At 50.8% G+C, this 24,296-nt stretch overlaps 1 protein-coding gene across 8 annotated transcripts in view; it reads right to left on the reverse strand.

The window, feature by feature from the left end:
- The window catches only part of AFDN (afadin, adherens junction formation factor), a 206,259-nt gene that overhangs the window by 39,487 nt on the left and 142,476 nt on the right, over nucleotides 1–24,296 (reverse strand). For all 8 annotated transcript variants that reach the window (XM_078880327.1, XM_078880331.1, XM_078880325.1 and 5 more), the window contains 5 exons: nucleotides 9,005–9,070; nucleotides 8,673–8,746; nucleotides 6,638–6,759; nucleotides 2,134–2,358; nucleotides 1,396–1,487 (listed from right to left, as the gene is read on the reverse strand). In XM_078880327.1, the coding sequence (XP_078736453.1) occupies nucleotides 1,396–1,487; nucleotides 2,134–2,358; nucleotides 6,638–6,759; nucleotides 8,673–8,746; nucleotides 9,005–9,070 (579 nt within the window). The remainder of the gene's footprint in view (nucleotides 1–1,395; nucleotides 1,488–2,133; nucleotides 2,359–6,637; nucleotides 6,760–8,672; nucleotides 8,747–9,004; nucleotides 9,071–24,296) is intronic.

Below are 24,296 nucleotides of genomic sequence, written 5' to 3' on the forward strand. Positions count from 1 at the left end.
TGATGGGTGACGTGTTGATGGGTGACGTGGTGATGGGTGACGTGGTGATGGGTGACGTGGTGATGGGTGACGTGTTGATGGGTGACGTGTTGATGGGTGACGTGTTGATGGGTGACGTGGTGATGGGTGACGTGGTGATGGGTGACGTGTTGATGGGTGACGTGGTGATGGGTGACGTGTTGATGGGTGACGTGTTGATGGGTGACGTGGTGATGGGTGACGTGGTGATGGGTGACGTGTTGATGGGTGACGTGTTGATGGGTGACGTGGTGATGGGTGACGTGTTGATGGGTGACGTGGTGATGGGTGACGTGTTGATGGGTGACGTGGTGATGGGTGACGTGGTGATGGGTGACGTGGTGATGGGTGACGTGGTGATGGGTGACGTGGTGACGGGTGACGTGGTGACGGGTGACGTGGTGACGTGGTGACGGGTGACGTGGTGATGGGTGACGTGGTGATGGGTGACGTGTTGATGGGTGACGTGTTGATGGGTGACGTGGTGACGGGTGACGTGGTGACGGGTGACGTGGTGACGTGGTGACGGGTGACGATGTGATGGGTGACGTGGTGATGGGTGACGGGTGACGTGGTGCTGGGTGACGTGTTGATGGGTGACGTGGTGACGGGTGACGTGGTGCTGGGTGACGTGTTGATGGGTGACGTGGTGATGGGTGACGTGTTGATGGGTGACGTGTTGATGGGTGACGTGGTGATGGGTGACGTGTTGATGGGTGACGATGTGATGGGTGACGATGTGATGGGTGACGTGTTGATGGGTGACGTGGTGCTGGGTGACGTGGTGATGGGTGACGATGTGATGGGTGACGTGGTGATGGGTGACGTGGTGATGGGTGACGATGTGATGGGTGACGTGTTGATGGGTGACGTGTTGATGGGTGACGTGGTGCTGGGTGACGGGGTGCTGGGTGACGTGTTGATGGGTGACGATATGATGTGTGACGTGTTGATGGGTGACGATGTGATGTGTGACGATGTGATGTGTGACGTGTTGATGTGTGACGATGTGATGGGTGACGTGTTGATGGGTGACGTGTTGATGGGTGACGTGGTGCTGGGTGACGTGGTGATGGGTGACGTGGTGATGGGTGACGTGGTGATGGGTGACGTGGTGATGGGTGACGTGGTGCTGGGTGACGTGGTGATGGGTGACGTGTTGATGGGTGACGTGGTGATGGGTGACGTGGTGATGGGTGACGTGGTGATGGGCGACGGGGTGCTGGGTGACGTGTTGATGGGTGACGATGTGATGTGTGACGTGTTGATGGGTGACGATGTGATGTGTGACGATGTGATGTATGACGATGTGATGTGTGATGATGTGATGTGTGACGTCTTGATGTGTGATGATGTGATGGGTGACGAGGTGTTCACCTCTGCCTTGAGGTTGCCGGTCGACACCGACTGGACCCTTGAGGCCGGAGCGCCCGGGTACACGGGGCGGAGACCGACGCTGTCGGGGGAGTCTGCGGGGGGCGACACAAACGACCCTTCGCCAGTGACGACACTAAACTACAGATTTTTTTTTATTTCAGAAGTGACCCGGCTATCACAAAGGATAGCTCATCCAAGTGGCTCATCAAACGTAGAGCGGTCGCCAAGCGCTCCAAACGCGCTGCGATGTCGATTCTAAATGTGGAGAAAAAATCCACGCCACCACCGTGGCAAGATCTCACCGCCGCAGACAGACGGGCAAACACGAGACCGCGTGGTCTCTGACCGCGACGACGTGGACGCGTGATCTCCCCGTGCACCGCAGCGCGACCACGCTCACTCACGCTCACTCACGCTCACTCACGCTCACTCGCGCTCACTCACGCTCACTCGCGCTCACTCACGCTCACTCACGCTCACTCGCGCTCACTCACGCTCACTCGCGCTCACTCACTCACTCGCGCTCACTCACTCACTCGCGCTCACTCACTCACTCGCGCTCACTCACTCACTCGCGCTCACTCACTCACTCGCACTCACTCACGCTCACTCACGCTCACTCACGCTCGCGCACTCACGCTCACTCACGCTCACTCACGCTCACTCACGCTCACTCACGCTCACTCACGCTCACTCACGCTCACTCACGCGCACTCACGCTCACTCACGCTCACTCACGCGCGACGTTGGGGGTAGAGCGGTGGTCTGCGCGGTTCTTCACGAGCCGGTCGTCGCCGTGAGTGACTGGGCCGCCCTGCTGCTGCTGCTGCTGCTGCTGGTGGTGGTGGGCGTCGGTGTGGGTCTCCGCCGGCTCTTCCGGGCTGTCGGGACGCGCCGCGCCGCGATACAACTCCAGCCCCTCGCTCTTGGGCCTCGCCTTGCCACCGGTGCGACGGTCGGTTCCTGCGACGCACGCACACACACGCACACACATGCACGCACGCACGCACGCACACACGTACGCACACACACACACGCACGCACACACGTACACGCACACACGTACGCGCACACACACAAAGATCCCCCGTATAGTCTTTAACAGACTGTTGAGGCAAGCGCTGTTAGCGAGTAGCACACAAACAAACAAAGATCCACCGTATAGCCTGAAAAGACTTTAGGGGCGAGTGCTGTTAGCGAGCACCTATGAAGGCCGGCACGGCACACGAAGGGCTGGCCAGCACCACGCCCGGCCTCCTTTGTCTCCCTGGTAGCGATGTTTTGCACACCGCACCAGGTACTCATTTGAGGCCGAGTCAACCTAGGGGAGGCCCAGGACCGGTTCAAATAACCGTCACCGGTGTTGGCCGTGAGCGGGAATCAAACTCGGGACGTCCATGTACGTCATCAATATTTTTAATGTGTATGTAATGCGGGCGTAAACGGCCTCGCGGATATGACGTCACGGGGGGAGGGGTTAGGTCACGTGAGAGAGAGAGAGGGGTAAGGTCTTAAGGGAGAGAACCGGAAGAGACGGGGGAAGAGTTTGGGGATGGAGACAGAGTGAGGCCGCGCACGGCAGAGAGTGGAGAGTGGCGAGATCGCCACACGGTGAGACTCGGCACCGTCGGCCAGCAGTGACCGAGCACGGAAGAACGGGGAGCAGCGGTGGAGCTGCAGTGAGAGCAGCCGCAGGACTGCACAAGGGAACCTGCAGCGGAGCTGCATCGGAGTGGAGAAAGGCTACGGGAGCGACGGCAGTTGTCGAGCTGCCAAGCGGGGAGGCTCTGAGCGAGGGGCCGTGTGGGACAAGTGTAAAGAACCCAATAAAGGACAACGGAGACAGACACAGTGAAAGAGTCCTTTATTACATTACATATATATATAAAAACATTATCCGTACCGAGGATCCCACAAGGCCATGCGGGAGGGCATGTGGCACAGTTGGGCGGTCGTGTCGCTGCGGCTCACTGCAGCTGAGTACAATGTCTTTAAAACCGGCGGCGCTACGCCCCTCGAAATAAATTGAACCGCTTGGGCGTTCCGAGATTCGGGATATTTGTCCTCTGTGTGCGCTCTGTGTGTGTGTGTGTGTGCTCTCTGTGTGTGTGTGCTCTCTGTGTGTGTGCTCTGTGTGTGTGTGTGTGCTCTCTGTGTGCTCTCTCTGTGTGTGTGTGTGTGCTCTCTGTGTGTGTGTGTGTGTGCTCTCTGTGTGTGTGTGCTCTCTGTGTGTGTGTGTGCTCTCTGTGTGTGTGTGTGCTCTCTGTGTGTGTGTGTGCTCTCTCTGTGTGCGCTCTCTGTGTGTGTGTGTGCTCTCTGTGTGTGTGTGCTCTCTGTGTGTGTGTGTGCTCTCTGTGTGTGTGTGTGCTCTCTGTGTGTGTGTGTGCTCTCTCTGTGTGCGCTCTCTGTGTGTGTGTGTGCTCTCTGTGTGTGTGTGTGCTCTCTGTGTGTGTGTGCTCTCTGTGTGTGTGTGCTCTGTGTGTGTGTGCTCTCTGTGTGTGTGTGTGTGTGCTCTCTGTGTGTGTGTGCTCTCTGTGTGTGTGTGCTCTCTGTGTGTGTGTGCTCTCTGTGTGTGTGTGTGCTCTCTGTGTGTGTGTGTGCTCTCTGTGTGTGTGCTCTCTGTGTGTGTGTGCTCTGTGTGTGTGTGTGCTCTGTGTGTGTGTGCTCTGTGTGTGTGTGTGCTCTCTGTGTGTGTGTGCTCTGTGTGTGTGTGTGCTCTCTGTGTGTGTGTGCTCTGTGTGTGTGTGTGCTCTCTGTGTGTGTGTGCTCTGTGTGTGTGTGTGCTCTCTGTGTGTGTGTGCTCTGTGTGTGTGCTCTCTGTGTGTGTGTGTGTGCTCTCTGTGTGTGTGTGCTCTGTGTGTGTGTGTGCTCTCTGTGTGTGTGTGTGCTCTCTGTGTGTGTGTGTGCTCTCTGTGTGTGTGTGCTCTCTGTGTGTGTGTGTGCTCTCTGTGTGTGCTCTCTGTGTGTGTGTGTGTGCTCTCTGTGTGTGTGTGTGTGCTCTCTGTGTGTGTGTGTGTGCTCTCTGTGTGTGCTCTCTGTGTGTGTGTGTGTGTGCTCTCTGTGTGTGTGTGCTCTCTGTGTGTGTGTGCTCTCTGTGTGTGCTCTCTGTGTGTGTGTGTGTGCTCTCTGTGTGTGTGTGCTCTCTGTGTGTGCTCTCTGTGTGTGTGTGTGTGTGCTCTCTGTGTGTGTGTGCTCTCTGTGTGTGCTCTGTGTGTGTGTGTGTGTGCTCTCTGTGTGTGTGTGCTCTGTGTGTGTGCTCTCTGTGTGTGTGTGCTCTCTGTGTGTGTGTGTGTGTGCTCTCTGTGTGTGTGTGCTCTGTGTGTGTGCTCTCTGTGTGTGTGTGTGTGCTCTCTGTGTGTGTGTGCTCTGTGTGTGTGTGTGCTCTCTGTGTGTGTGTGTGCTCTCTGTGTGTGTGTGTGCTCTCTGTGCGTGTGTGTGTGCTCCCTGTGTGTGTGTGCTCCCTGTGTGTGTGTGTGCTCCCTGTGTGTGTGTGTGCTCTCTGTGTGTGTGTGTGCTCCCTGTGTGTGTGTGCTCCCTGTGTGTGTGTGCTCTGTGTGTGTGTGTGTGCTCCCTGTGTGTGTGTGCTCTCTGTGTGTGTGTGTGCTCTCTGTGTGTGTGTGTGCTCTCTGTGTGTGTGTGTGCTCCCTGTGTGTGTGTGCTCTCTGTGTGTGTGTGCTCTCTGTGTGTGTGTGCTCTCTGTGTGTGTGTGTGCTCTCTGTGTGTGTGTGCTCTGTGTGTGTGTGTGCTCTCTGTGTGTGTGTGTGCTCTCTGTGTGTGTGTGTGCTCTCTGTGTGTGTGTGCTCTCTGTGTGTGTGCGCTCTCTGTGTGTGTGCTCTCTGTGTGTGTGTGTGCTCTCTGTGTGTGTGTGCTCTCTGTGTGTGTGTGTGTGTGTGCTCTCTGTGTGTGTGTGCTCTGTGTGTGTGCTCTCTGTGTGTGTGTGTGCTCTCTGTGTGTGTGTGCTCTGTGTGTGTGTGTGCTCTCTGTGTGTGTGTGTGCTCTCTGTGTGTGTGTGTGCTCTCTGTGTGTGTGTGTGCTCCCTGTGTGTGTGTGCTCTCTGTGTGTGTGTGCTCTGTGTGTGTGTGTGTGCTCTCTGTGTGTGTGTGTGCTCCCTGTGTGTGTGTGCTCTCTGTGTGTGTGTGTGTGTGCTCTCTGTGTGTGTGTGCTCTCTGTGTGTGTGTGTGTGCTCTCTGTGTGTGTGTGTGTGTGCTCTCTGTGTGTGTGTGCTCTCTGTGTGTGTGTGTGTGCTCTCTGTGTGTGTGTGTGTGTGCTCTCTGTGTGTGTGTGCTCTCTGTGTGTGCTCTCTGTGTGTGTGTGTGTGTGCTCTCTGTGTGTGTGTGCTCTCTGTGTGTGCTCTCTGTGTGTGCTCTCTGTGTGTGTGTGCTCTCTGTGTGTGTGTGTGCTCTCTGTGTGTGTGCTCTCTGTGCGTGCTCTCTGTGCGTGCTCTGTGTGTGTGTGCTCTCTGTGCGTGTGTGTGTGTGCTCCCTGTGTGTGTGTGCTCTCTGTGTGTGTGTGTGCTCTGTGTGTGTGTGTGTGCTCTCTGTGTGTGTGCTCTCTGTGTGTGTGTGTGTGTGCGTGTGTGTGCTCTCTCTGTGTGTGTGTGTGTGCTCTCTGTGTGTGTGTGTGTGCTCTGTGTGTGTGTGCTCTCTGTGTGTGTGTGTGTGCTCTCTGTGTGTGTGTGTGTGCTCCCTGTGTGTGTGCTCTGTGTGTGTGTGCTCCCTGTGTGTGCTCTCTGTGTGTGTGTGCTCCCTGTGTGTGCTCTCTGTGTGTGTGTGTGTGCTCTGTGTGTGTGTGTGTGCTCCCTGTGTGTGCTCTCTGTGTGTGTGTGTGCTCTCTCTGTGTGTGTGTGCTCCCTGTGTGTGTGCTCTGTGTGTGTGTGCTCCCTGTGTGTGCTCTCTGTGTGTGTGTGTGTGCTCTCTGTGTGTGTGTGTGCTCCCTGTGTGTGCTCTCTGTGTGTGTGCTCCCTGTGTGTGCTCTTTGTGTGTGTGTGTGCTCTCTTTGTGTGTGTGTGTGTGCTCCCTGTGTGTGCTCTCTGTGTGTGTGTGTGCTCTCTCTGTGTGTGTGTGTGCTCCCTGTGTGTGTGCTCTGTGTGTGTGTGTGTGTGCTCTTTGTGTGTGTGTGTGTGCTCCCTGTGTGTGCTCTGTGTGTGTGTGTGTGCTCTCTCTGTGTGTGTGTGTGCTCCCTGTGTGTGTGCTCTGTGTGTGTGTGTGTGCTCTCTGTGTGTGCTCCCTGTGTGCGCGCCAACCTCTGTGCTGTGTGGTGGGCGAGGGCTCGTTGAGCAGGGTGGCCAGGCCGTGGTAGATGGCTCCCTGCTTGGCGATCTCCAGCGTCACCACCGAGCCCGTGCGGGTCATCAGCTCGGCCGCCCTGCGCGCAACGCGTTGACGTTACCGTCACATCGTCGTCGTCACATCGTCGTCGTCGTCATCATCGTCGTCGTCGTCATCGTCGTCGTGGTCATCATCGTCGTCGTCGTCGTCGTCATCGTCGTCGTCGTCATCATCGTCGTGGTCATCATGGTCATCAACTCGTCATCAACAGAAATAATCACCAGCATCGCAATCATCATTGCCACATTATCAACATGGTCATCAGCTCGGTCGCCCTGCGCGCGATGCGTTGATGTTACCGTCACATCGTCGTCGTCGTCGTCGTCATCGTCGTCATCAACAGAAATAATCACGAGCATCGCGATCATCATTGCAACATTATCAACATGGTCATCAGCTCGTCATGAATATCGTCATCATCATCATCGTCGTCATTGTTGTCATCACCAAAATAATCACGAACATCACGATCATCATTGCCACGTTATTAACACAATCATCATCACGTTGTCATGAAGATCGTCGTCATCATCATCGTCGTCGTCAGCGTCCCATACGAACTGTGACCACGTTACGCCCAGTTTTAATTGGCGTCATGTCGACACAAGACGGCGAATCCATTCGGAAGTCTCGCAGAGCAGTGCAGCCCATCTCGTTAGAGTGTCTGAGCGAGTGTGTGTGAGTGAGCGAGTGTGTGTGAGGGTGAGCGAGTGTGAGCGAGTGTGAGTGTGAGCGAGTGTGTGTGTGAGCGAGTGTATGTGTGAGCGAGTGTGTGTGTGCACGAGTGAGTGTGAATGTGTGTGTGATTGTGACCGAGTGTGTGTGTGGACGAGTGAGTGTGAGTGTGTGCGAGTGTGTGCGAGTGAGAGCGAGTGTGTGTGCACGAGTGAGTGTGTGCGAGTGTGAGCGAGTATGAGTAAGTGTGAGGGTGAGCGAGTGAGTGCGAGTGTGTGAGTGAGTGTGAACGAGTGTGAGTGTGAGCGAGTGAGTGTGAGCGAGTGAGTGTGAGTGAGAGTGTGTGTGCACGAGTGAGTGTGTGTGTGTGTGAGCGAGTGAGTGTGAGTGTGTGAGTGAGTAAGTGTGTGAGAGCGAGTGCGAGTGTGTGTGTGTGTGAGCGAGTGAGTGTGTGAGCGAGTGAGTGAGAGTGTGTGTGTGTATGAGCGAGTGAGTGTGAGTGTGAGCGAGTGAGTGTGAGTGAGAGTGTGTGTGTGTATGAGCGAGTGAGTGTGAGTGTGAGCGAGTGAGTGTGAGTGAGAGTGTGTGTGCACGAGTGAGTGTGTGTGTGTGTGAGCGAGTGAGTGTGAGTGTGTGAGTAAGTGTGTGAGAGCGAGTGCAAGTGTGTGTGTGTGTGAGCGAGTGAGTGTGAGCGAGTGAGTGTGAGTGAGAGTGTGTGTGTATGAGCGAGTGAGTGTGAGTGTGAGCGAGTGAGTGTGAGTGAGAGTGTGTGTGCACGAGTGAGTGTGAGTGAGAGTGAGACTGCACCTCTCTTGAGAAAGGCCCACGAGGCTGTTCCCATCGATGTGTGCACGAGTGAGTGTGTGTGTGAGCGAGTGAGTGTGAGTGTGTGTGAGTGAGTGTGTGTGTGAGCGAGTGAGTGTGTGTGTGTGTGAGCGAGTGAGTGTGCACGAGTGAGTGTGAGTGAGAGTGTGTGTATGAGCGAGTGAGTGTGAGCGAGTGAGTGTGTGAGCGAGTGAGTGTGAGTGAGAGTGTGTGTATGAGCGAGTGAGTGTGAGCGAGTGAGTGTGAGTGTGTGTGTGTATGAGCGAGTGAGTGTGAGCGAGTGAGTGTGAGTGAGAGTGTGTGAGCGAGTGAGTGAGTGTGAGTGTGAGCGAGTGAGTGTGAGTGAGTGAGTGTGTGAGCGAGTGAGTGTGAGTGAGAGTGTGTGTGTGTACGAGCGAGTGAGTGTGAGTGAGTGTGAGCGAGTGTGAGCGAGTGAGAGTGAGAGTGTACCTCTCTTGAGAAAGGCCCACGAGGCTGTTCCCATCGACGCTGAGCAGCTGATCCCCAGCAGCCAAACGCCCGTCCTGCACAAGCACAAAGACAAAGATCACCCGTATAGCCTCCACTGAATGCCGGGGCAAGTGCCGTTAGCGAGCAGCGCCTATGAAGGCCGGCACGGCGCAACGAGTGGGTGGGGGTGGCCAACATCGCGCCCGACCGCCTTTGTCTCCGCAGTGGCGACGTTTACACATCGCACCAGGTACTCGTTTGAGGCCGAGTCGACCTAGGGGGAGGCCCAGGACCGGTTCAGACAATCGTCCGGGGATCGAACTCGAACTGACCTGATCAGCAGCGCCGCCTTTGACCACCGACTTCACGTAGATTCCCAGCTTGTCCAAACCGGCACCCTGCGGGGTAAGAGAGAGGGGGGGGGGGGGGCGACATCGCGAGCGGGTTAAGTGCTGTTAGCGAGCACCTATTGAGGGCCGATACTACCAGCAGGGTAATTGGAGAATGCAGCACGACGACAAAGGTCCCCCGTGTAGCCTTCAGAGGCCGTCGGGGCAAGTGCTCGTTAGCAAACAGCACCTATTAATATTCGTAGGTTTCTTTCGGTGAAGTCACGTAGGTTAAAAAAATTAAAATTAAACGTCGTGATTGTTATTTTATTTCTATTATTACTTTTAATAATTTTAATTAAAAAATTTTACCCACGTGACTTTACCGAAAAAACCTAAGAATATGAATCCTTGCAGTCACGAAAGCTTCAAATCTAGAATTAGCACCTATTAAGGCGGATACTAGAGCAGAGAAACTGGGACTTGCACCCCGTGTAGCCTACAAAGGCTGTCGAATCCACGCCTCCTGTATACCAGGCGAGGTAGTCAACATCTCGCCAGAGGCACGACCCTGTAATTGCTCGCCCGCGACACCGCCGGCAGGAAAAGGGGCATCCACTCGGGCGAACTGTATTTGGCCTTCTCTTCCACGTCGACCGGGTTCTGTTTTAGCGCAACGTGGTCTGCCGATCGTAGAGCAAAACTGCCCGGGGTGGGACCCTTTTAAAGCGCTGCCGCTGGGAGTGCGACAGAGGTGGCGGGGGTGGGTGGGTGGGTGGTGAGGGTGGGTGGTGGGTGGGTGGTGAGGGTGGGTGGGTGGTGAGGGTGGGTGGGTGGTGAGGATGGGTGGGTGGTGAGGGTGGGTGGGTGGTGAGGGTGGGTGGTGGGTGGGTGGTGAGGGTGGGTGGTGGGGGTGGGTGGGTGGTGGGGGTGGGTGGGTGGTGAGGGTGGGCGGGTGGTGGGGGTGAATGGGTGGTGAGGGTGGGTGGGTGGTGGGGGTGGGTGGTGGGGGTGGGTGGGTGGTGGGGGGGGATCTTCTTTCACATTAATTTTTATTGGCGGCAGCGTGCGAGGCCCCGTTACATCACCATGTTGTGACGCACGTACGCACACACACACACACGCACACACACACACACGCGTACACAAAGACAGAGATCCCCCTTATAGCCTGAACAGACTGTTGGGGCAAGTGCTGTTAGCGAGCACCTATGAAGGCCAGCATGGCACACGAGGAAGTGGGTGGCCAACACCACGCCCGGCCGCCTCTGTCTCCCTAGTAGCAATGCTTACACTCCGCACCAGGTACTCATTTGAGGCCGTGTCGACCTAGGGGAGGCCTAGAACGGTTCAGAAAACCATCACCGGTGTTGACCGTGAACGGGAATCGAACCCGGGTCGCCGGGTTCGTAGCGCGGCGCGCTAACAGCAACACTCCCGTTCCCCGTGTAAACGCACACACACGTACAACACACACCGTCAACATAGGCCAAACCATGAAAAATAAGAATGGGCGTTCATCCTTTCTGCAATAAAACAGGGGATGTTAAGATGCTCAAACACCAAATCGATTCCTTTTGCGAGGAATCAAGTCTGCATTGACCACACACGGCACCTGCGGTTTTTGCATGCAAGCAAAACATTCTCTGATAATGTGTGCGTTGTCTTTTAAGCAGCGGGGAGATATAGAGAGATGGGGAAACAGGCTCGCGCTGCCCCCCAAACCATATTGGGGGGGGGGGGGGGTGATAAGGGCAACGCGAAACACGGCTGGCACAAAGAAAAAAAAAAGTTATATTTAAAAAAACTTTTTTTTTTTTTTAAACACGCTTTCATGAAATGTACTAGTAATGTAAGAACTCCACGACTCCAGGAAGTGGCCCGAAGCTTGCCACAACGTAATTACAGCCAACGTCAGATTACTGTGGACAATTAGACCCAAGTCGAAATATAACATGTAAAAAAAAATGTTAGAAAATATATATTTTTTATGATAGAAAATATATTGCCATCAGTATGACGTAAGTATACCAAGTTTGCAGTCGATACCACATTGGGAAGTGGGTAAAAATTGAGTTACAAGATTTGAGAATACAACAACGACAACAACAACAGACAGAGCGAGTTAAATGAAAGCGTGTAAAATAGGTTAGTTTAAGTTTAACACTCCAGTTGAAACAACGGCACACTTTTCTTAAATCTCCACTACCCACCACCACCACCTCCTCCTCTGTCCTCCAAACAGCGTCAATAAGTTCACCACAGTTAGTCGGAGGTCAGAATCAGAATATTTATTTATACTGCACGAGGTGACCTAAACGGGCATTTTTTGGTATTTTTAAATCCTTTATATTAAGTTCGCTTGCTTGCTTAGGACCGTGCAAATCTTTCGGTCGTTTTTTAACCCACTTCCAGTGATCCAATCGAGCTGACATATTGCACACAGACTCGTTGTGCGTGACAATGCATTTTCGTGAAAAAAAAATTCCAAAATTTTACACTGTTTTGGGAAATTTTTTAAAAATATTTAATTACCAATTGTTTAATGCTGCCAGACAATCATCTGACCCATAGGTGGCAGCCATCTCAAGCCAGAGGACGAGAGGACTCTAGCCGCCCCGATGCCACGCATATAAAGGATTTATAGTGAAAAACTTTGTTTTTACGGGTTTACTTGTTACCCCTCCGGCTCCAGTCGAATCTGCAGCGGCTGTACTACCCCCCCTTGTGTCCTCTCTCGAGTCCCCGTTTCCCGGTGAGGGGATTTAAAAAAAACCAGCTGGCTCTATTAAATCTTCACTTAAAGCTTTCGTGACTGCAAGGAATTCGTATTCTTTGGGTCTTTCGGTGAAGTCACGTAGAACAAAATTTTCGTTACAAAAAACTACGACGTTTCGATCGCAACACAAGCAAGCGTCATCAGGAGGAAACAATAAGGGATGACGATTGCTTGTGTTGCGATCGAAACGTCGTAATTTTTTTTAAGTGTTCTACGCGACTTTACCGAAAGACCCAAACAATATAGCTGCTCCGTTGTTTCAACTCCCAGTGGCCGGAGATGGGAGTCGAACCGGTAAACCCTCCGGGTTGCGAGGTCGTTGCGTTACCAAAAAATACCCCGTTACGGCGCCCCTTCTATAAACAGATCACCGCCGTGTGAATTTGTCGCTCGTAAAATAATGCTAGCCTACACACACACAGGATGTCACGAACGTAAATTTAAAAAAAATTGGGTCTCCGAATTAAAGACGGCTTCCGCCCTCTATAAAACGTTGAAAGGTTAAAGCTACAAACTGTCAGGGTCGCCGCACCGTAAATACGCCACCACGCTGCGTTTGAGCTGGGGACCGGCGGAGGTCGTGATTTAAAGGGCGTTGATCTCGGGTGTGGGCAAGCAGAGGGGCTGACCATACTTCACCACGCTGGTCAGCGTGGGTTGGTGTAGCAAGCACATTTTATCTCGTACTTGACTGGCAGTACAGCTACTCGGGTCTACAGCATGAGAATAAAAACCATTACTACAATTATCATAATTGTTTATAATTATTCTAATAGTACCGGAGTGGCAGCCCAACAATGGAGTGTACCAGGGGACATCCACCGAGGAGACGGAGCGATGAAATCAGCAGGTGCCGGATCGATTGCTGCGTTGCAGGATCGTTGGGGTGGCGGTGGTCTGGGAGGGCCTCATCCAGCAGTGGATTGACCAACAATGAACGAATTTACAAGCGGTAGATCACCCACCCCCCCCCCACCAACCCTACCACCCATCCATCCATTTCTCTACCCATCCACGTCTCCACCACCCATCCATGCCCCCACACCACCCATCCACCCACCGTTAAACATGAAAAATTGATGTGCTGGGGCAATGGTGATAGCACTGCGCTATGAAACCAGTGACCCCACTTTGCTTCCCGGCCACCTCTCACGGCGTCGGTGAGTGATGTCGCAGCCACCGGTCCCTCACTCCCCTACCCTTCACCAACTACACACTGACCAGCGTGGTGAAGTATGGCAACTCCCCCCCCACCCCGTGACCGCCAGGGCGACGGGTGACCTTCACGCAAGCTTGACACAAGCATTGTAACTGCACAGCAATTCTCTCGTTCAACGCACGAGCAGTAGGTGACATCCCTGTCAACCCCTTTGTATTGACAGGTGTGCTACTATACACTACACTACACATTACACTACACTATACATTACACTACTATACACTACACATTACACTACACTACTATACACTACACTACACATTACACTACACTACTATACACTACACTACACATTACACTACTATACACTACTATACACTACACATTACACTACACTACACATTACACTACACTACTATACGCTACACATTACACTACACTACTATACACTACACATTACACTACACTATACATTACACTACACTACTATACACTACACATTACACTACACTACTATACGCTACACATTACACTACACTACTATACACTCCACTACACATTACACTACTATATGCTACACTACTACATACCTGTCAACCCCCTAACAGAACCCCCCTTATTACAGACCAATTCAAACTTTATTGGTCACCCCGTGGCCCTGATAAAAATCTCAACGTTCATCCAACAAAGTCCCATCACGAGGGAGAAACACAAACGAATAAGACAAAACATTTCCTTACCCGCATTGCAACGGCTGTACGCCGTATGGACCTGCAAACTCAATTTCCCTGCACAAAAATTACAGGTTAAACCGTTTGGGTTGACAGCTATGAGATGATGCGTTCCTGAAAAGTGCCGCGTTGGGCGAAAATAATTCCCCCGCCCCCCAAATAACGTTACGGACGAGGAAATTTGGCGAGTTACGATGAACGAACACCACAGTGAGATGGCGGGACTGATGGTAATGCCACCAACGTGTTACTGTTTCATTCCGCGTACCGTATCCCTGTACCGTATCCCTGTACCGTATCCCTGTACCGTATCCCTGTACCGTATCCCTGTACCGAATCCCTGTACCGAATCCCTGTACCGTATCCCTGTACCGTATCCCTGTACCGTATCCCTGTACCGTATCCCTGTACCGTATCCCTGTACCGAATCCCTGTACCGAATCCCTGTACCGTATCCCTGTACCGTATCCCTGTACCGTATCCCTGTACCGTATCCCTGTACCGTATCCCTGTACCGTATCCCTGTACCGAATCCCTGTACCGAATCCCTGTACCGAATCCCTGTACCGTATCCCTGTACCGTATCCCTGTACCGTATCCCTGTACCGAATCCCTGTACCGAATCCCTGTACCGTATCCCTGTACCGTATCCCTGTACCGTATCCCTGTACCGTATCCCTGTACCGTATCCCTGTACCGTATCCCTGTACCGTATCCCTGTACCGTATCCCTGTACCGTATCCCTGTACCGAATCCCTGTACCGAATCCCTGTACCGTTCAGCAGCGCAGCTCAAAAAAGTAGGTCGTCGTTATATAACGGCGGTGCGTTCCCACGTTACATTAGGGGCGCCACGTTGCCGAGATGTTAACTACCTCGCCTGGTGTACGGGAGGTCGCGGATTCAATCCCGACCGTGACGCGTGTACACATCTGGAGTTTGCGTGCGTCTCTCGCTCTCTCTCCCCGTGGTCGAGTGGATTTTTTTTCCGGGTCCTCCGTTCTTTCCCTCCACGTTTTGGAATCGACGTCACGCGTTTAAGGGTTTTTTGGCTTCCGCGATGAATTTCCACACGACGACGATAAACCACTACTACTATATTCTTGGTTCTTTCGGTAAATTTTTATTATTTTATTGTTTTCCTTCTACGTGACTTTACCGAAAGAACCAAGAATATGAATCCCTGCAGTCACGAAAGCTTTAAAATCAAAGCCACTACACTACTTTGCCGAGCTATCATTTGCGATAGCCGGTTGGTCGCCTCTGAAATGAAGAGCCGAGTGAGTGAGTGGACCTTTTCTACACCTGGTGGAATAAAAATAATAGTTAATAGTTATTTTTGGAGCTTTTGACCGCGAGTGCCGAAGGTGGTGGTCACGAGGTTTTGTTCGGGCGGGCGAGATGGGGGGGGGGGGTGCAACTCCGGTGGGCGATGAGGAGTGGTGGCGCTCTGCTGCACGCCATAAAAGATCTTCCTTCGAGAAAATAGATCAGAATCAGAATTCTCCCTTTCTGGCAATTGTGTTCAGATGTTCAAACATCAAATAACACTGGTCAACAAAAAAAAAATATTCTGGCCTGGACTTTTGCAGCTGTTCTAGGCTAATTTCAGGGTGCTGATTCCAAATCTGATCTCAGATTTGCTCTATCGCATCTCATTTTATGCTATCGGCATACCCCATTTTCATTGATTTTACCCGAAATTAACTCTGTCACTTATGATTGCAAGTTGTTGCCAGTCAGTGACTGCTTTAGTGTTAAAATATGGTGCTGTATTTTTAGGATAAGTGTGTTTATAATATCATTTTATGTAGATATCCACATTTATTTAATATTTTTCTTCTGCAGTTTTTATTGAAAATGCAATATTTGATATCTCAAAAACCTGACGTGATATACAAAAACTGATGACAGATTTGCAATCAATACCTCTAAAAAGATTACCTTACAACCGTTGGAATACCTTATGCCAGAAAAAGTGTGTTGACCAGTGTTATTTACGTTTTTCAAGGCATCAAGTCCTGCACTAAGCTACATATACGTGTGCCCAAAACATGGCCTTGTGAAAGGTATCTTATTTGGCGTTTGAACGTCTTGACACAGCACCTGTTTATGTTGCCAGAAGGGGGTAAAAAAACTATTCTTATTTTTTTTCGTTTTAGATGCTGGGGAAAACGACCCCACAGCAGCATCGGAATCTTTGTTTAGACTACAGGAGGAATCCAATAAGCTACTAAGCTCTTAGTAGCTCGGGGGGGGGGGGGGCATGGGAATCAGCTACTTGACAACAGCAAACGACAACAGACAGATAGTAGTGCAAATTTAGATAAGCTGGTAAGCAAGTCACTAAATGTTAATAAACAATAAATACATTTATCAAGATTGGGTAAGGCAGCAGAAACAACAACAACAGAGTCCCAGACCACAGCAATATAACACCACACAGCAGTAGGTCCGTCAAAACGACGTCACATTAACACTGAAGTATCGATACCACGCAGAGCAATGATCAAAGTTACACATCACACGGCCTCAAGCGGGGGATCGGTGACGGGTACAGCTGCCACATTTGCCAACGTAATTTTCAATCCCTGATCATTACCACCCGTGTATTTTCCGCCTGAGGACGATCGCTTGTGTTGCGATCGAAACGTTGTGATGTATTATTTTTACTTTTTTTATTTTTATACCTACGTCAGAGGTCGCAACCGGGTACCCGATACCCGTACCCTACCCGATACCCGGCTACCCGTACCTGGCCGGGTACGGGTACGGGTAGGCCGTGAGTCACTGGTGAGTCACCGTTTGTCACTCATTTCGGGTAGGGTACGGGTACGGGTAGGGAACGGGTACCCGTACCCGACCGGGTACGACCGGGTACGGGTACCCGTTTGCGACCCTGGTGCGGCCGGGTACGGGTAAGGAATCAAAACCCGTTTGCGACCTCTGACTTACGTCACTTAACCGAAAGAACCAAAGAGTATAAAGAATGGATGGTTACATTTTAAACGTGCAATTTAACCGAGGGACTACTGCGTGCTGCCTTGGTGCGGAGTGCTGCTGTTGTTGTTGCTTTGCTGCCTTGCCCCAAGCTTGCATTTGCTGTTGACAAATGGGCAGAAATTGTATGGGCAATTCTGGCTGTCGCCTTATGATGCTGGTTATTCATCAACGGCGAAACGTCACGGCTACTCCAATTGCAAACGTCGTTGTGGGTGGGTTTACTCTCCAACACGCAACCGGTTAGCGCTGAAGCAGTCACTAACTGGCACGTTTGGTCTCCGTGACAAACCTTACTACTACTAAATTGGCTGTCGGGGCAGTGGCGAGTTTAACGACACATTTATATTAACACCGTCCAACCCAGAAACCCTCGATTGTGGATATTGGTCGCGAAAGCCTACGCGTGAAACAGACATGTGCGCGCTTGCGCAATTTGTGATTTTACCCCTCTATTTAATTCAATTCATTTCTTTTTAGTGGCTTGCTTTCTTACATTTCCCACACTTTGCCCTCCTATCGTGTGTGTGTGCATGTGCAATGTTTGCTGCTGTAACGTCCTTACCCCGCGCCCCGACTGGACGTATGAGCTTAACAGCTAATCGGTTTCTTCCCACAGTATAAATAACAGATTCTGATTCTGACGTTCGTATTGTGGGTCACAATGGACGCCCAGGGAGGGAGATGAGAGAGACGACGCATTGGGGCATGGCCTCCACTGTGCGTGGCTCTCTTTTTTCTCTCGCCAAACAATCATTTTTTTTTGTCGTCCCCGATGAAAAATGCTACTGAACGAGTCGACCCACACCCCCCCACCCCCGCCACAAAGTCGCTGTGACCACACCCCGGCCATGTGAAAGCAACAGGAAGAAACCCGCAGCCCCTGTGCACTGACGACACACACATCGCAAGCGAGCGAGTGTTATTCGCCACATTTTACGTTTTTAAATCCTTTATATTACGTTCGCTTGCTTGCTTAGGACCGTGCAAATCTTTCGGTCGTTTTTTAACCCACTTCCCGTGATCCAATCGAGCTGACATTTTCCACACAGACTCGTTGTGCGTGACAATTAATGTTCGTGAAATTTTTTTTCAAAAATTTTACACTTTTTAGGACAAAAATATTATATGTAATTACCAATTGCTTAATGCTGCCAGGCAATCATCTGACCCATAGGTGGCAGCCATCTCAAGCCAGAGGACGAGAGGACTCTAGCCGCCACGCATATAAAGGATTTATAGTGAAAAACTTTGCATTTACGGGTTATACTTATTTTTCTTCTTCGTCAACACGATTAGGCACGCACGTTATCTGGGGCGTTTCGTCACTCCGCTCTTTCAAATGTCCTGCGCGAGACCGAGATCTCACAGGTGGCGTTGGTGTGAAGGAGACGTCCACGGATCGAAAAAATTAACCCGTAAAAACAAAGTTTTTCACTATAAATCCTTTATATGCGTGGCGGCTAGAGTCCTCTCGTCCTCTGGCTTGAGATGGCTGCCCCCTATGGGTCAGATGATTGCATTGCACCATTAAGCAATTGGTAATTACATATAATTTTTTTTTGCCTAAAAAGTGTAAAATTTTGGGAAAAAAATTTCACGAAAATTAATTGTCACGCACAACGAGTCTGTGTGCAAAATGTCAGCTCGATTAGATCACGGGAAGTGGGTTAAAAAACAACCGAAAGATTTGCACGGTCCTAGCGGAGATGGAGCGATGAAATCGGGCCGTGTCGCGGGTGCACGCAACGCACCGCGAGCCCACGAGGGATCGTGACGGCTTGGGGGGGGGGGGGAAATCTTCCACTCAGCAGCAGCAGCGGATAGATCCTGGCTCACGATGGTAACGCCCATGGCCTCCCAAAGATTTGTCGTCGCAAGCGACGCTCACTTCGCTGCATTGAAATACTTCAGGGGGGTTACGACACGCACATTGGAAAGCATCGCAGAATCCAAGGGGGCGCCACGGTGGCTAGGAGATGTTAACTACCTCGCCTGGTACACAGGAGGTCGTGGGTTCGATCCCGACCCTGACACCCGCTGTATATTTGGAGTTTGCGTGTCTCTCTCTCTCTCATCATCATCACGGTGGCTAGGAGATGTTAACTACCTCGCCTGGTGTACAGGAGATCGTGGGTTCGATCCGGACCCTGACGCCTGCTTCTGTATATTTGGAGTTTGCGTGTCTCTCTCTCATCATCATCACGGTGGCTAGGAGATGTTAACTACCTCGCCTGGTGTACAGGAGGTCGTGGGTTCGATCCCGACCCTGACGCCTGCTGCTGTATATTTAGAGTTTGTGTGTCTCTCTCTCTCATCATCACGGTGGCTAGGAGATGTTAACTACCTCGCCTGGTGTACAGGAGGTCGTGGGTTCGATCCCGACCCTGACGCCTGCTGCTGTATATTTAGAGTTTGCGTGTCTCTCTCTCTCATCATCACGGTGGCTAGGAGATGTTAACTACCTCGCCTGAGATACAGGAGATCGTTAATGTCTCTCTCCCCATAGTCCCGTGGATTGTTCTTGGGGTTCTCGGTTTTTCTCCACCACATTTAGAATCAACATCACGCATTTAGAGTATTTGGCTGCTGTAAAATTCTACACGATGATGATGATGTTGAAAAGCCACTTCGTTGAGCTATCATTTGTGATAGCTCAGTGGGCCCTACCTGGTAAAATAAAGTAAATAGTTCGGTATAGTTTAGTTTAGCATGAGCGTGATCTTACTTCATCCGAGGAGCAAACATTTAATAACAATATCACAGCGGAGACAGGCAGACGGATGAACGCGTACAACGTTCCCACACATCCGATTAGCACGGTTGGCTACATGCGGTGCGAAAGAAGTTCAACATATTCTTGGTTCTTTCGGTAAAGTCACGTAGAAGGGAAATAATAAAATATTAAAAATATAAAACAATAAAATTCTCACGACGTTTCGACTGTAACACAAGCAATCATCATCATCACCTGATGCAATCATCATCATCATCATCATCACCTGATGATGATTGCTTGTGTTACAGTCGAAACGCCGTGAGAATTTTATTGTTTTATATTTTTAACATTGTATTATTTCCCTTCTACGTGGTGACTTTACCTAAAGAACCAAGAATATGAATCCCTGCAGTCACGAAAGCTCTAAATCAAAAAGTTCAACATACTTCCATGCTCATCGGAGGTGCAGGGGAAGGACAACATAAAACGTGTCTAGGTGAGCGGGGGTGGGGGAGGAGGGGTGGTGCAGTGGTTGGCTCGCTGCTCCGCTACGAACCCCAACAACCTGAACTTGATTCCTGCCCGCATCCAACGTGAGCGGCACGCACGACACCTGAACTGCTCCTCCGCCCCTCCGCTCCCCCCTGATAGAACAAGCCACTGAGGTTGTGTTTGTTCTCCCTCGGATCCACGTATTCCTCTCTCTCGCTCCATCTCTCCGTCTAACATGAATGAGTTTATTGAGAATGAATGGTTTTCTTATCATCGACGGCGCTTTGTCTGTTGCAATGTTGAACGTATTTCACGCCGCATGTAGCCAACCGGTTACTCAACAGCTAATGACGGTGAAACTATTCTTCCCCGATCCACGTGTTTCCTCTCTCTCCGTCTAATACGAATGAGTGTTTTTTATTCGATCATCGATGGGGGTTTGTCTGTTGTATGTACGGTAAAACCTTGGATTGCGAGTAACTTGGTCTGCTAGTGTTTTGCAAGACGAGAAACATTTTTTTGATCAATTTTAACTTGATAAACGAGCGAGGACTTTAAATACGAGTACTGTAGTACGTACAGTATACGCTTTGGCTGCCGAACGTCACGTGATCACAACTGAGCCGATGGTTCTTCTCTCTCTCGCTGTGGGATTGTGGGTAATCGTCTTCCATGCTCGGTCTCAGTCGGCGTGCCTCACTCGTGTAGTCAACATCCGTGCGAGCGTAGACTGTTTACTGTAGTGTTGTGACCACGTGTGTGTGCGTAAAGCATTTTTTTTATTTTGTGTCCAAGTGTAGTGACTGTTCTTTTTGTTTTTTTCGGTAAAGTCACGTAGAAGGGAAGTAATAAAATAATAAAAATAAAACATAATAAAATAAAGACCAGGTCTTCACCTGAGGACGGCTGCTTGCGTTGTGGCCGAAACGTCGTGAGAATTCTTTTATGATGTTTTATTTTTATTTTATTATTTCCATTCTACGTGACTTTACCGAAAGAACCAAGAAGATGAATCCCTGCAGTCACGAAAGCTTTAAATCGAAATGTAGTGACTGTTCTTTAGTAACTGTACTGCAACAATGGCCCCCTCCCTCCTCTCCTCTCTCTCGTCTCCCTCACACCAGCCACGATTAAAATGTAATTAATACAATTGATTACTTTATATTAAATTTGTATAATAAAAATATAAAAAAAGGTATTTTGTATTCATCGTTTTTACACGAATATTTTTGGGTTGTGGAACGAATCACCCGAGTTTCCATTATTTCTTATGGGGAAATTCGCTTTGATATACGAGTGTGGTGTGGATTATGCTCGTAATCCAAGATTTTAATGTATTATGTTTTTATCTCATCTGTTTAGGGGGCAGCGTTTCTAAAACTTGTTTTTGGCCCTGCGGACCACCCAGCCTGCACCACGTGCCTCCCTTATTACAGACCAATTCAGAACCTTATTGATCACCCTGTGCTCCTTATAAATCTCAACGTTCATCCAAAATGTGTTTTTATTGCCCGTATTGAAACGGCTGTACGATGGATGGATCTGAAGACGCAATTTCCCTGTACAAGAATGCGGGTAAACCGTATGGGTTGACAGGTATTCTACTATACACTACACTACTATACGCTAAACTTCTCTTGCACCCTAGATTTGAAGCTTTCGTGACTGCAAGGATTCATATTCTTAGGTTTTGTCGGTAAAGTCACGTAGGTAAAAAATTAAAATTAATAAAAGTAAAATAAAAACAATATAATATAATAAAAGAATTAAATTTTTATTTTACTTTAATTAATTTTTATTCTCTTGCATCCTACGTCATCGTCATCATCATGATGGGCAGATAGCCCAAAAGGTGTTCACTGCACATCTCGTTGTTTTCACTTTCCCCTCCGCCTTGTCGTGCCAACACGCTCTTAGTAGTGTGCACATTTTCCTGCCACCAATCTGTTACGTCGTTCTGCCCCGTAACGTAGCCAACCGTTTAAGTCGCTGTCATGCTCGACAGCTACCCACACGGTGCAACTATTCACGTGGCAATTAAAAAAAACTGGCCATCCGAAAACATTTAATGGGTGTTATTCTCATCGGGTCCCATGGTTTGAACAAATGCGGACTTCCAACTCGTAGCATCCACTCACTCCCTCTATACTTGGCCTATTATGTATCCCATTAAGGCCACTCACACGCAAAGAATCCCCCGAATAGTACAGCCCAAGCAGGCTTTAGTAGCAAGCGCTGTTATTGAGTAGCACCTCGAGGTAGGTCACCAGCACCACGTCCGACTGCCTTTGTCTTCCCGGCGGCAATGTTTTTACACACCGCACCAGGTACTCATTTGAGGCAGAGCCGACCTGGGGGAGGCCCAGGATCGGTTCAGATAATCGTCACCGATGTTGATGGCCGTGAGCGGGAATCAAACTCAGGCCTCTGCTGGGTTCTTAGCGCAGCGCGCTAACCGCTACACCGCCGCTCCCCACACACACACACAGAGGTATTGATACAGAATGTGTCGAGGGAGTTTTATGTCTCTCCGTGCAAATCCACCTACGCAGCCCCCCCCCCGCCCGCCCTCTGCGCTTCTCCGTGCACTTTTCATCTTTTGTTCCGTTGAGTACACGCGCACACACACACGCACACACACAAACGCGCGCGCACACACACACACAAACGCGCATACACACACGCAACAAAGATCCCCCGTGTAGCCTTAACAGACTGTAGGGGCAAGTGCTGTTAGCGAGCACCAATGAAGGCTGGAACGGTACACGAGGGGGTGGGTGGCAAGCACCACGCCCGACCGCCTTTGTCTCCCTAGTGGCGATGTTTACACACCGCACCAGGTACTCATTTGAGGCTAAGTCGACCTAGGGGAGGCCCAGGGCCGGTTCAGATAATCGTCACTGGTGTTTGCCGTGAGCGGGAATCGAACCCTGGTCGCCAGGTTCGTAGTGCAGCGCGCTAACCACTACGCTACCGCTCCCCCAACACACGCGCACACACACACACACGGCAGGTGATCGCAGGTGTACACCACAGCAGAGCGGAAAGAGGTGCTTCAGGAACGATGCACTGAGTAGCGAAGAGCAACACTCACTGCTGCCCATGTGCCGCTCGACAGGAGAAACGTTGCCATTTGCACGCGTTACACTAGCTGTGAATGCGAGTTCAAGAGACCTCAGAAAGACCCCCCCCCCCAGGGTTTGATCTTCCACGAAGCTAATGGTCCACCACTAAACGGCATCCACTGCACAAAACCGTGGCCGCAGATGCAGATACGCAAACCCAGATACGCAAACCCCGACGGCACTTTGAGGGCTGAGTGGAGTTCGAAAGAACTCGCCGACAAACACCACCTCGTTGTGAAAGACCCAACGCGGAAGATCCACTGGGATTGATGTTCCACGAAGCTGCCCGTGGGTCTACCTCTAAACCACCACACACTGCACAAACCGTGGCGGCAGCATAGCACTATCGGCTACGGTACGGTGCGAAAGAAGTTCAACATGCATACGCACAGAACAGATCGTACAACACCATTGGAACCTCCTTTGCCAGTAGCAAAATATGACAATTGTTTTTTTACCCTTTTATCTGGCAACAAAACTGAAATTGATTGGTTCAAGGACAGTGCGTACATTATCAGAGTTGTGTTTTTGGTTGCATTCCGACCGCAGGTATTGTGGTCAATGCAAACATACCTCCTTGTAAAAAAAAAGGTGTCCGTTTTGTTGCCAGATAAAATGGTAAACAAACACAATTATCAGATCGTACAACGTATGACGACGCCGTGCCTCCCAGATTCACAAATACCAAGGAGACATGAAGGCGGGCGACACAACTGCTCCACTTACTCCTGACGCCGTGAATCTGGCCTTGACCACCTGGATGTGAAATTGTAGCCGTTGCTCTGAAATCGATATGAGCAGCCGTACGGAAGAAGAGGACCCCGCTGCGAGACGTGGATTGTACACGGCCACAGCGGTACAGCACCAACGACCCCCCCCCCCTCCTACCGTGACCCACACGGCCTGGGGAGGCTCTCTCATCCAGCGGTGGATTGACGGATGGACGAGAGTTCAAATTGAAGGGGGAAGCCACCAGCGCCGTGGCGGCTAGGAGATGTTAACTACCTCGCCGGGTGTGCAGGAGGTCGTGGGTTCGAACCCGATCATGACGCCTGCTGCTGTATATTTGGAGTTTGCGTGTCTCTCTCTCATTATCACGGTGGCTAGGGGATGTTAACTACCTCGCCTGGTATACAGGTGGTCGTGGGTTCCATCCCGATCATGACGCCTGCTGCTGTATATTTGGAGTTTGCGTGTCTCCCTCCCCGTGAGCGCGTGGATTTTTATCCCGGCCCTCCGGGTTTTCCCCTCCACTTTTAGAATCAACGTCACGCGTTTTGGAGTAATTGGC

This window comes from Lampetra fluviatilis, chromosome 57 (genome assembly GCF_964198595.1).
Source record: "Lampetra fluviatilis chromosome 57, kcLamFluv1.1, whole genome shotgun sequence".
Classification (NCBI taxonomy): Eukaryota; Metazoa; Chordata; class Hyperoartia; order Petromyzontiformes; family Petromyzontidae; genus Lampetra; species Lampetra fluviatilis.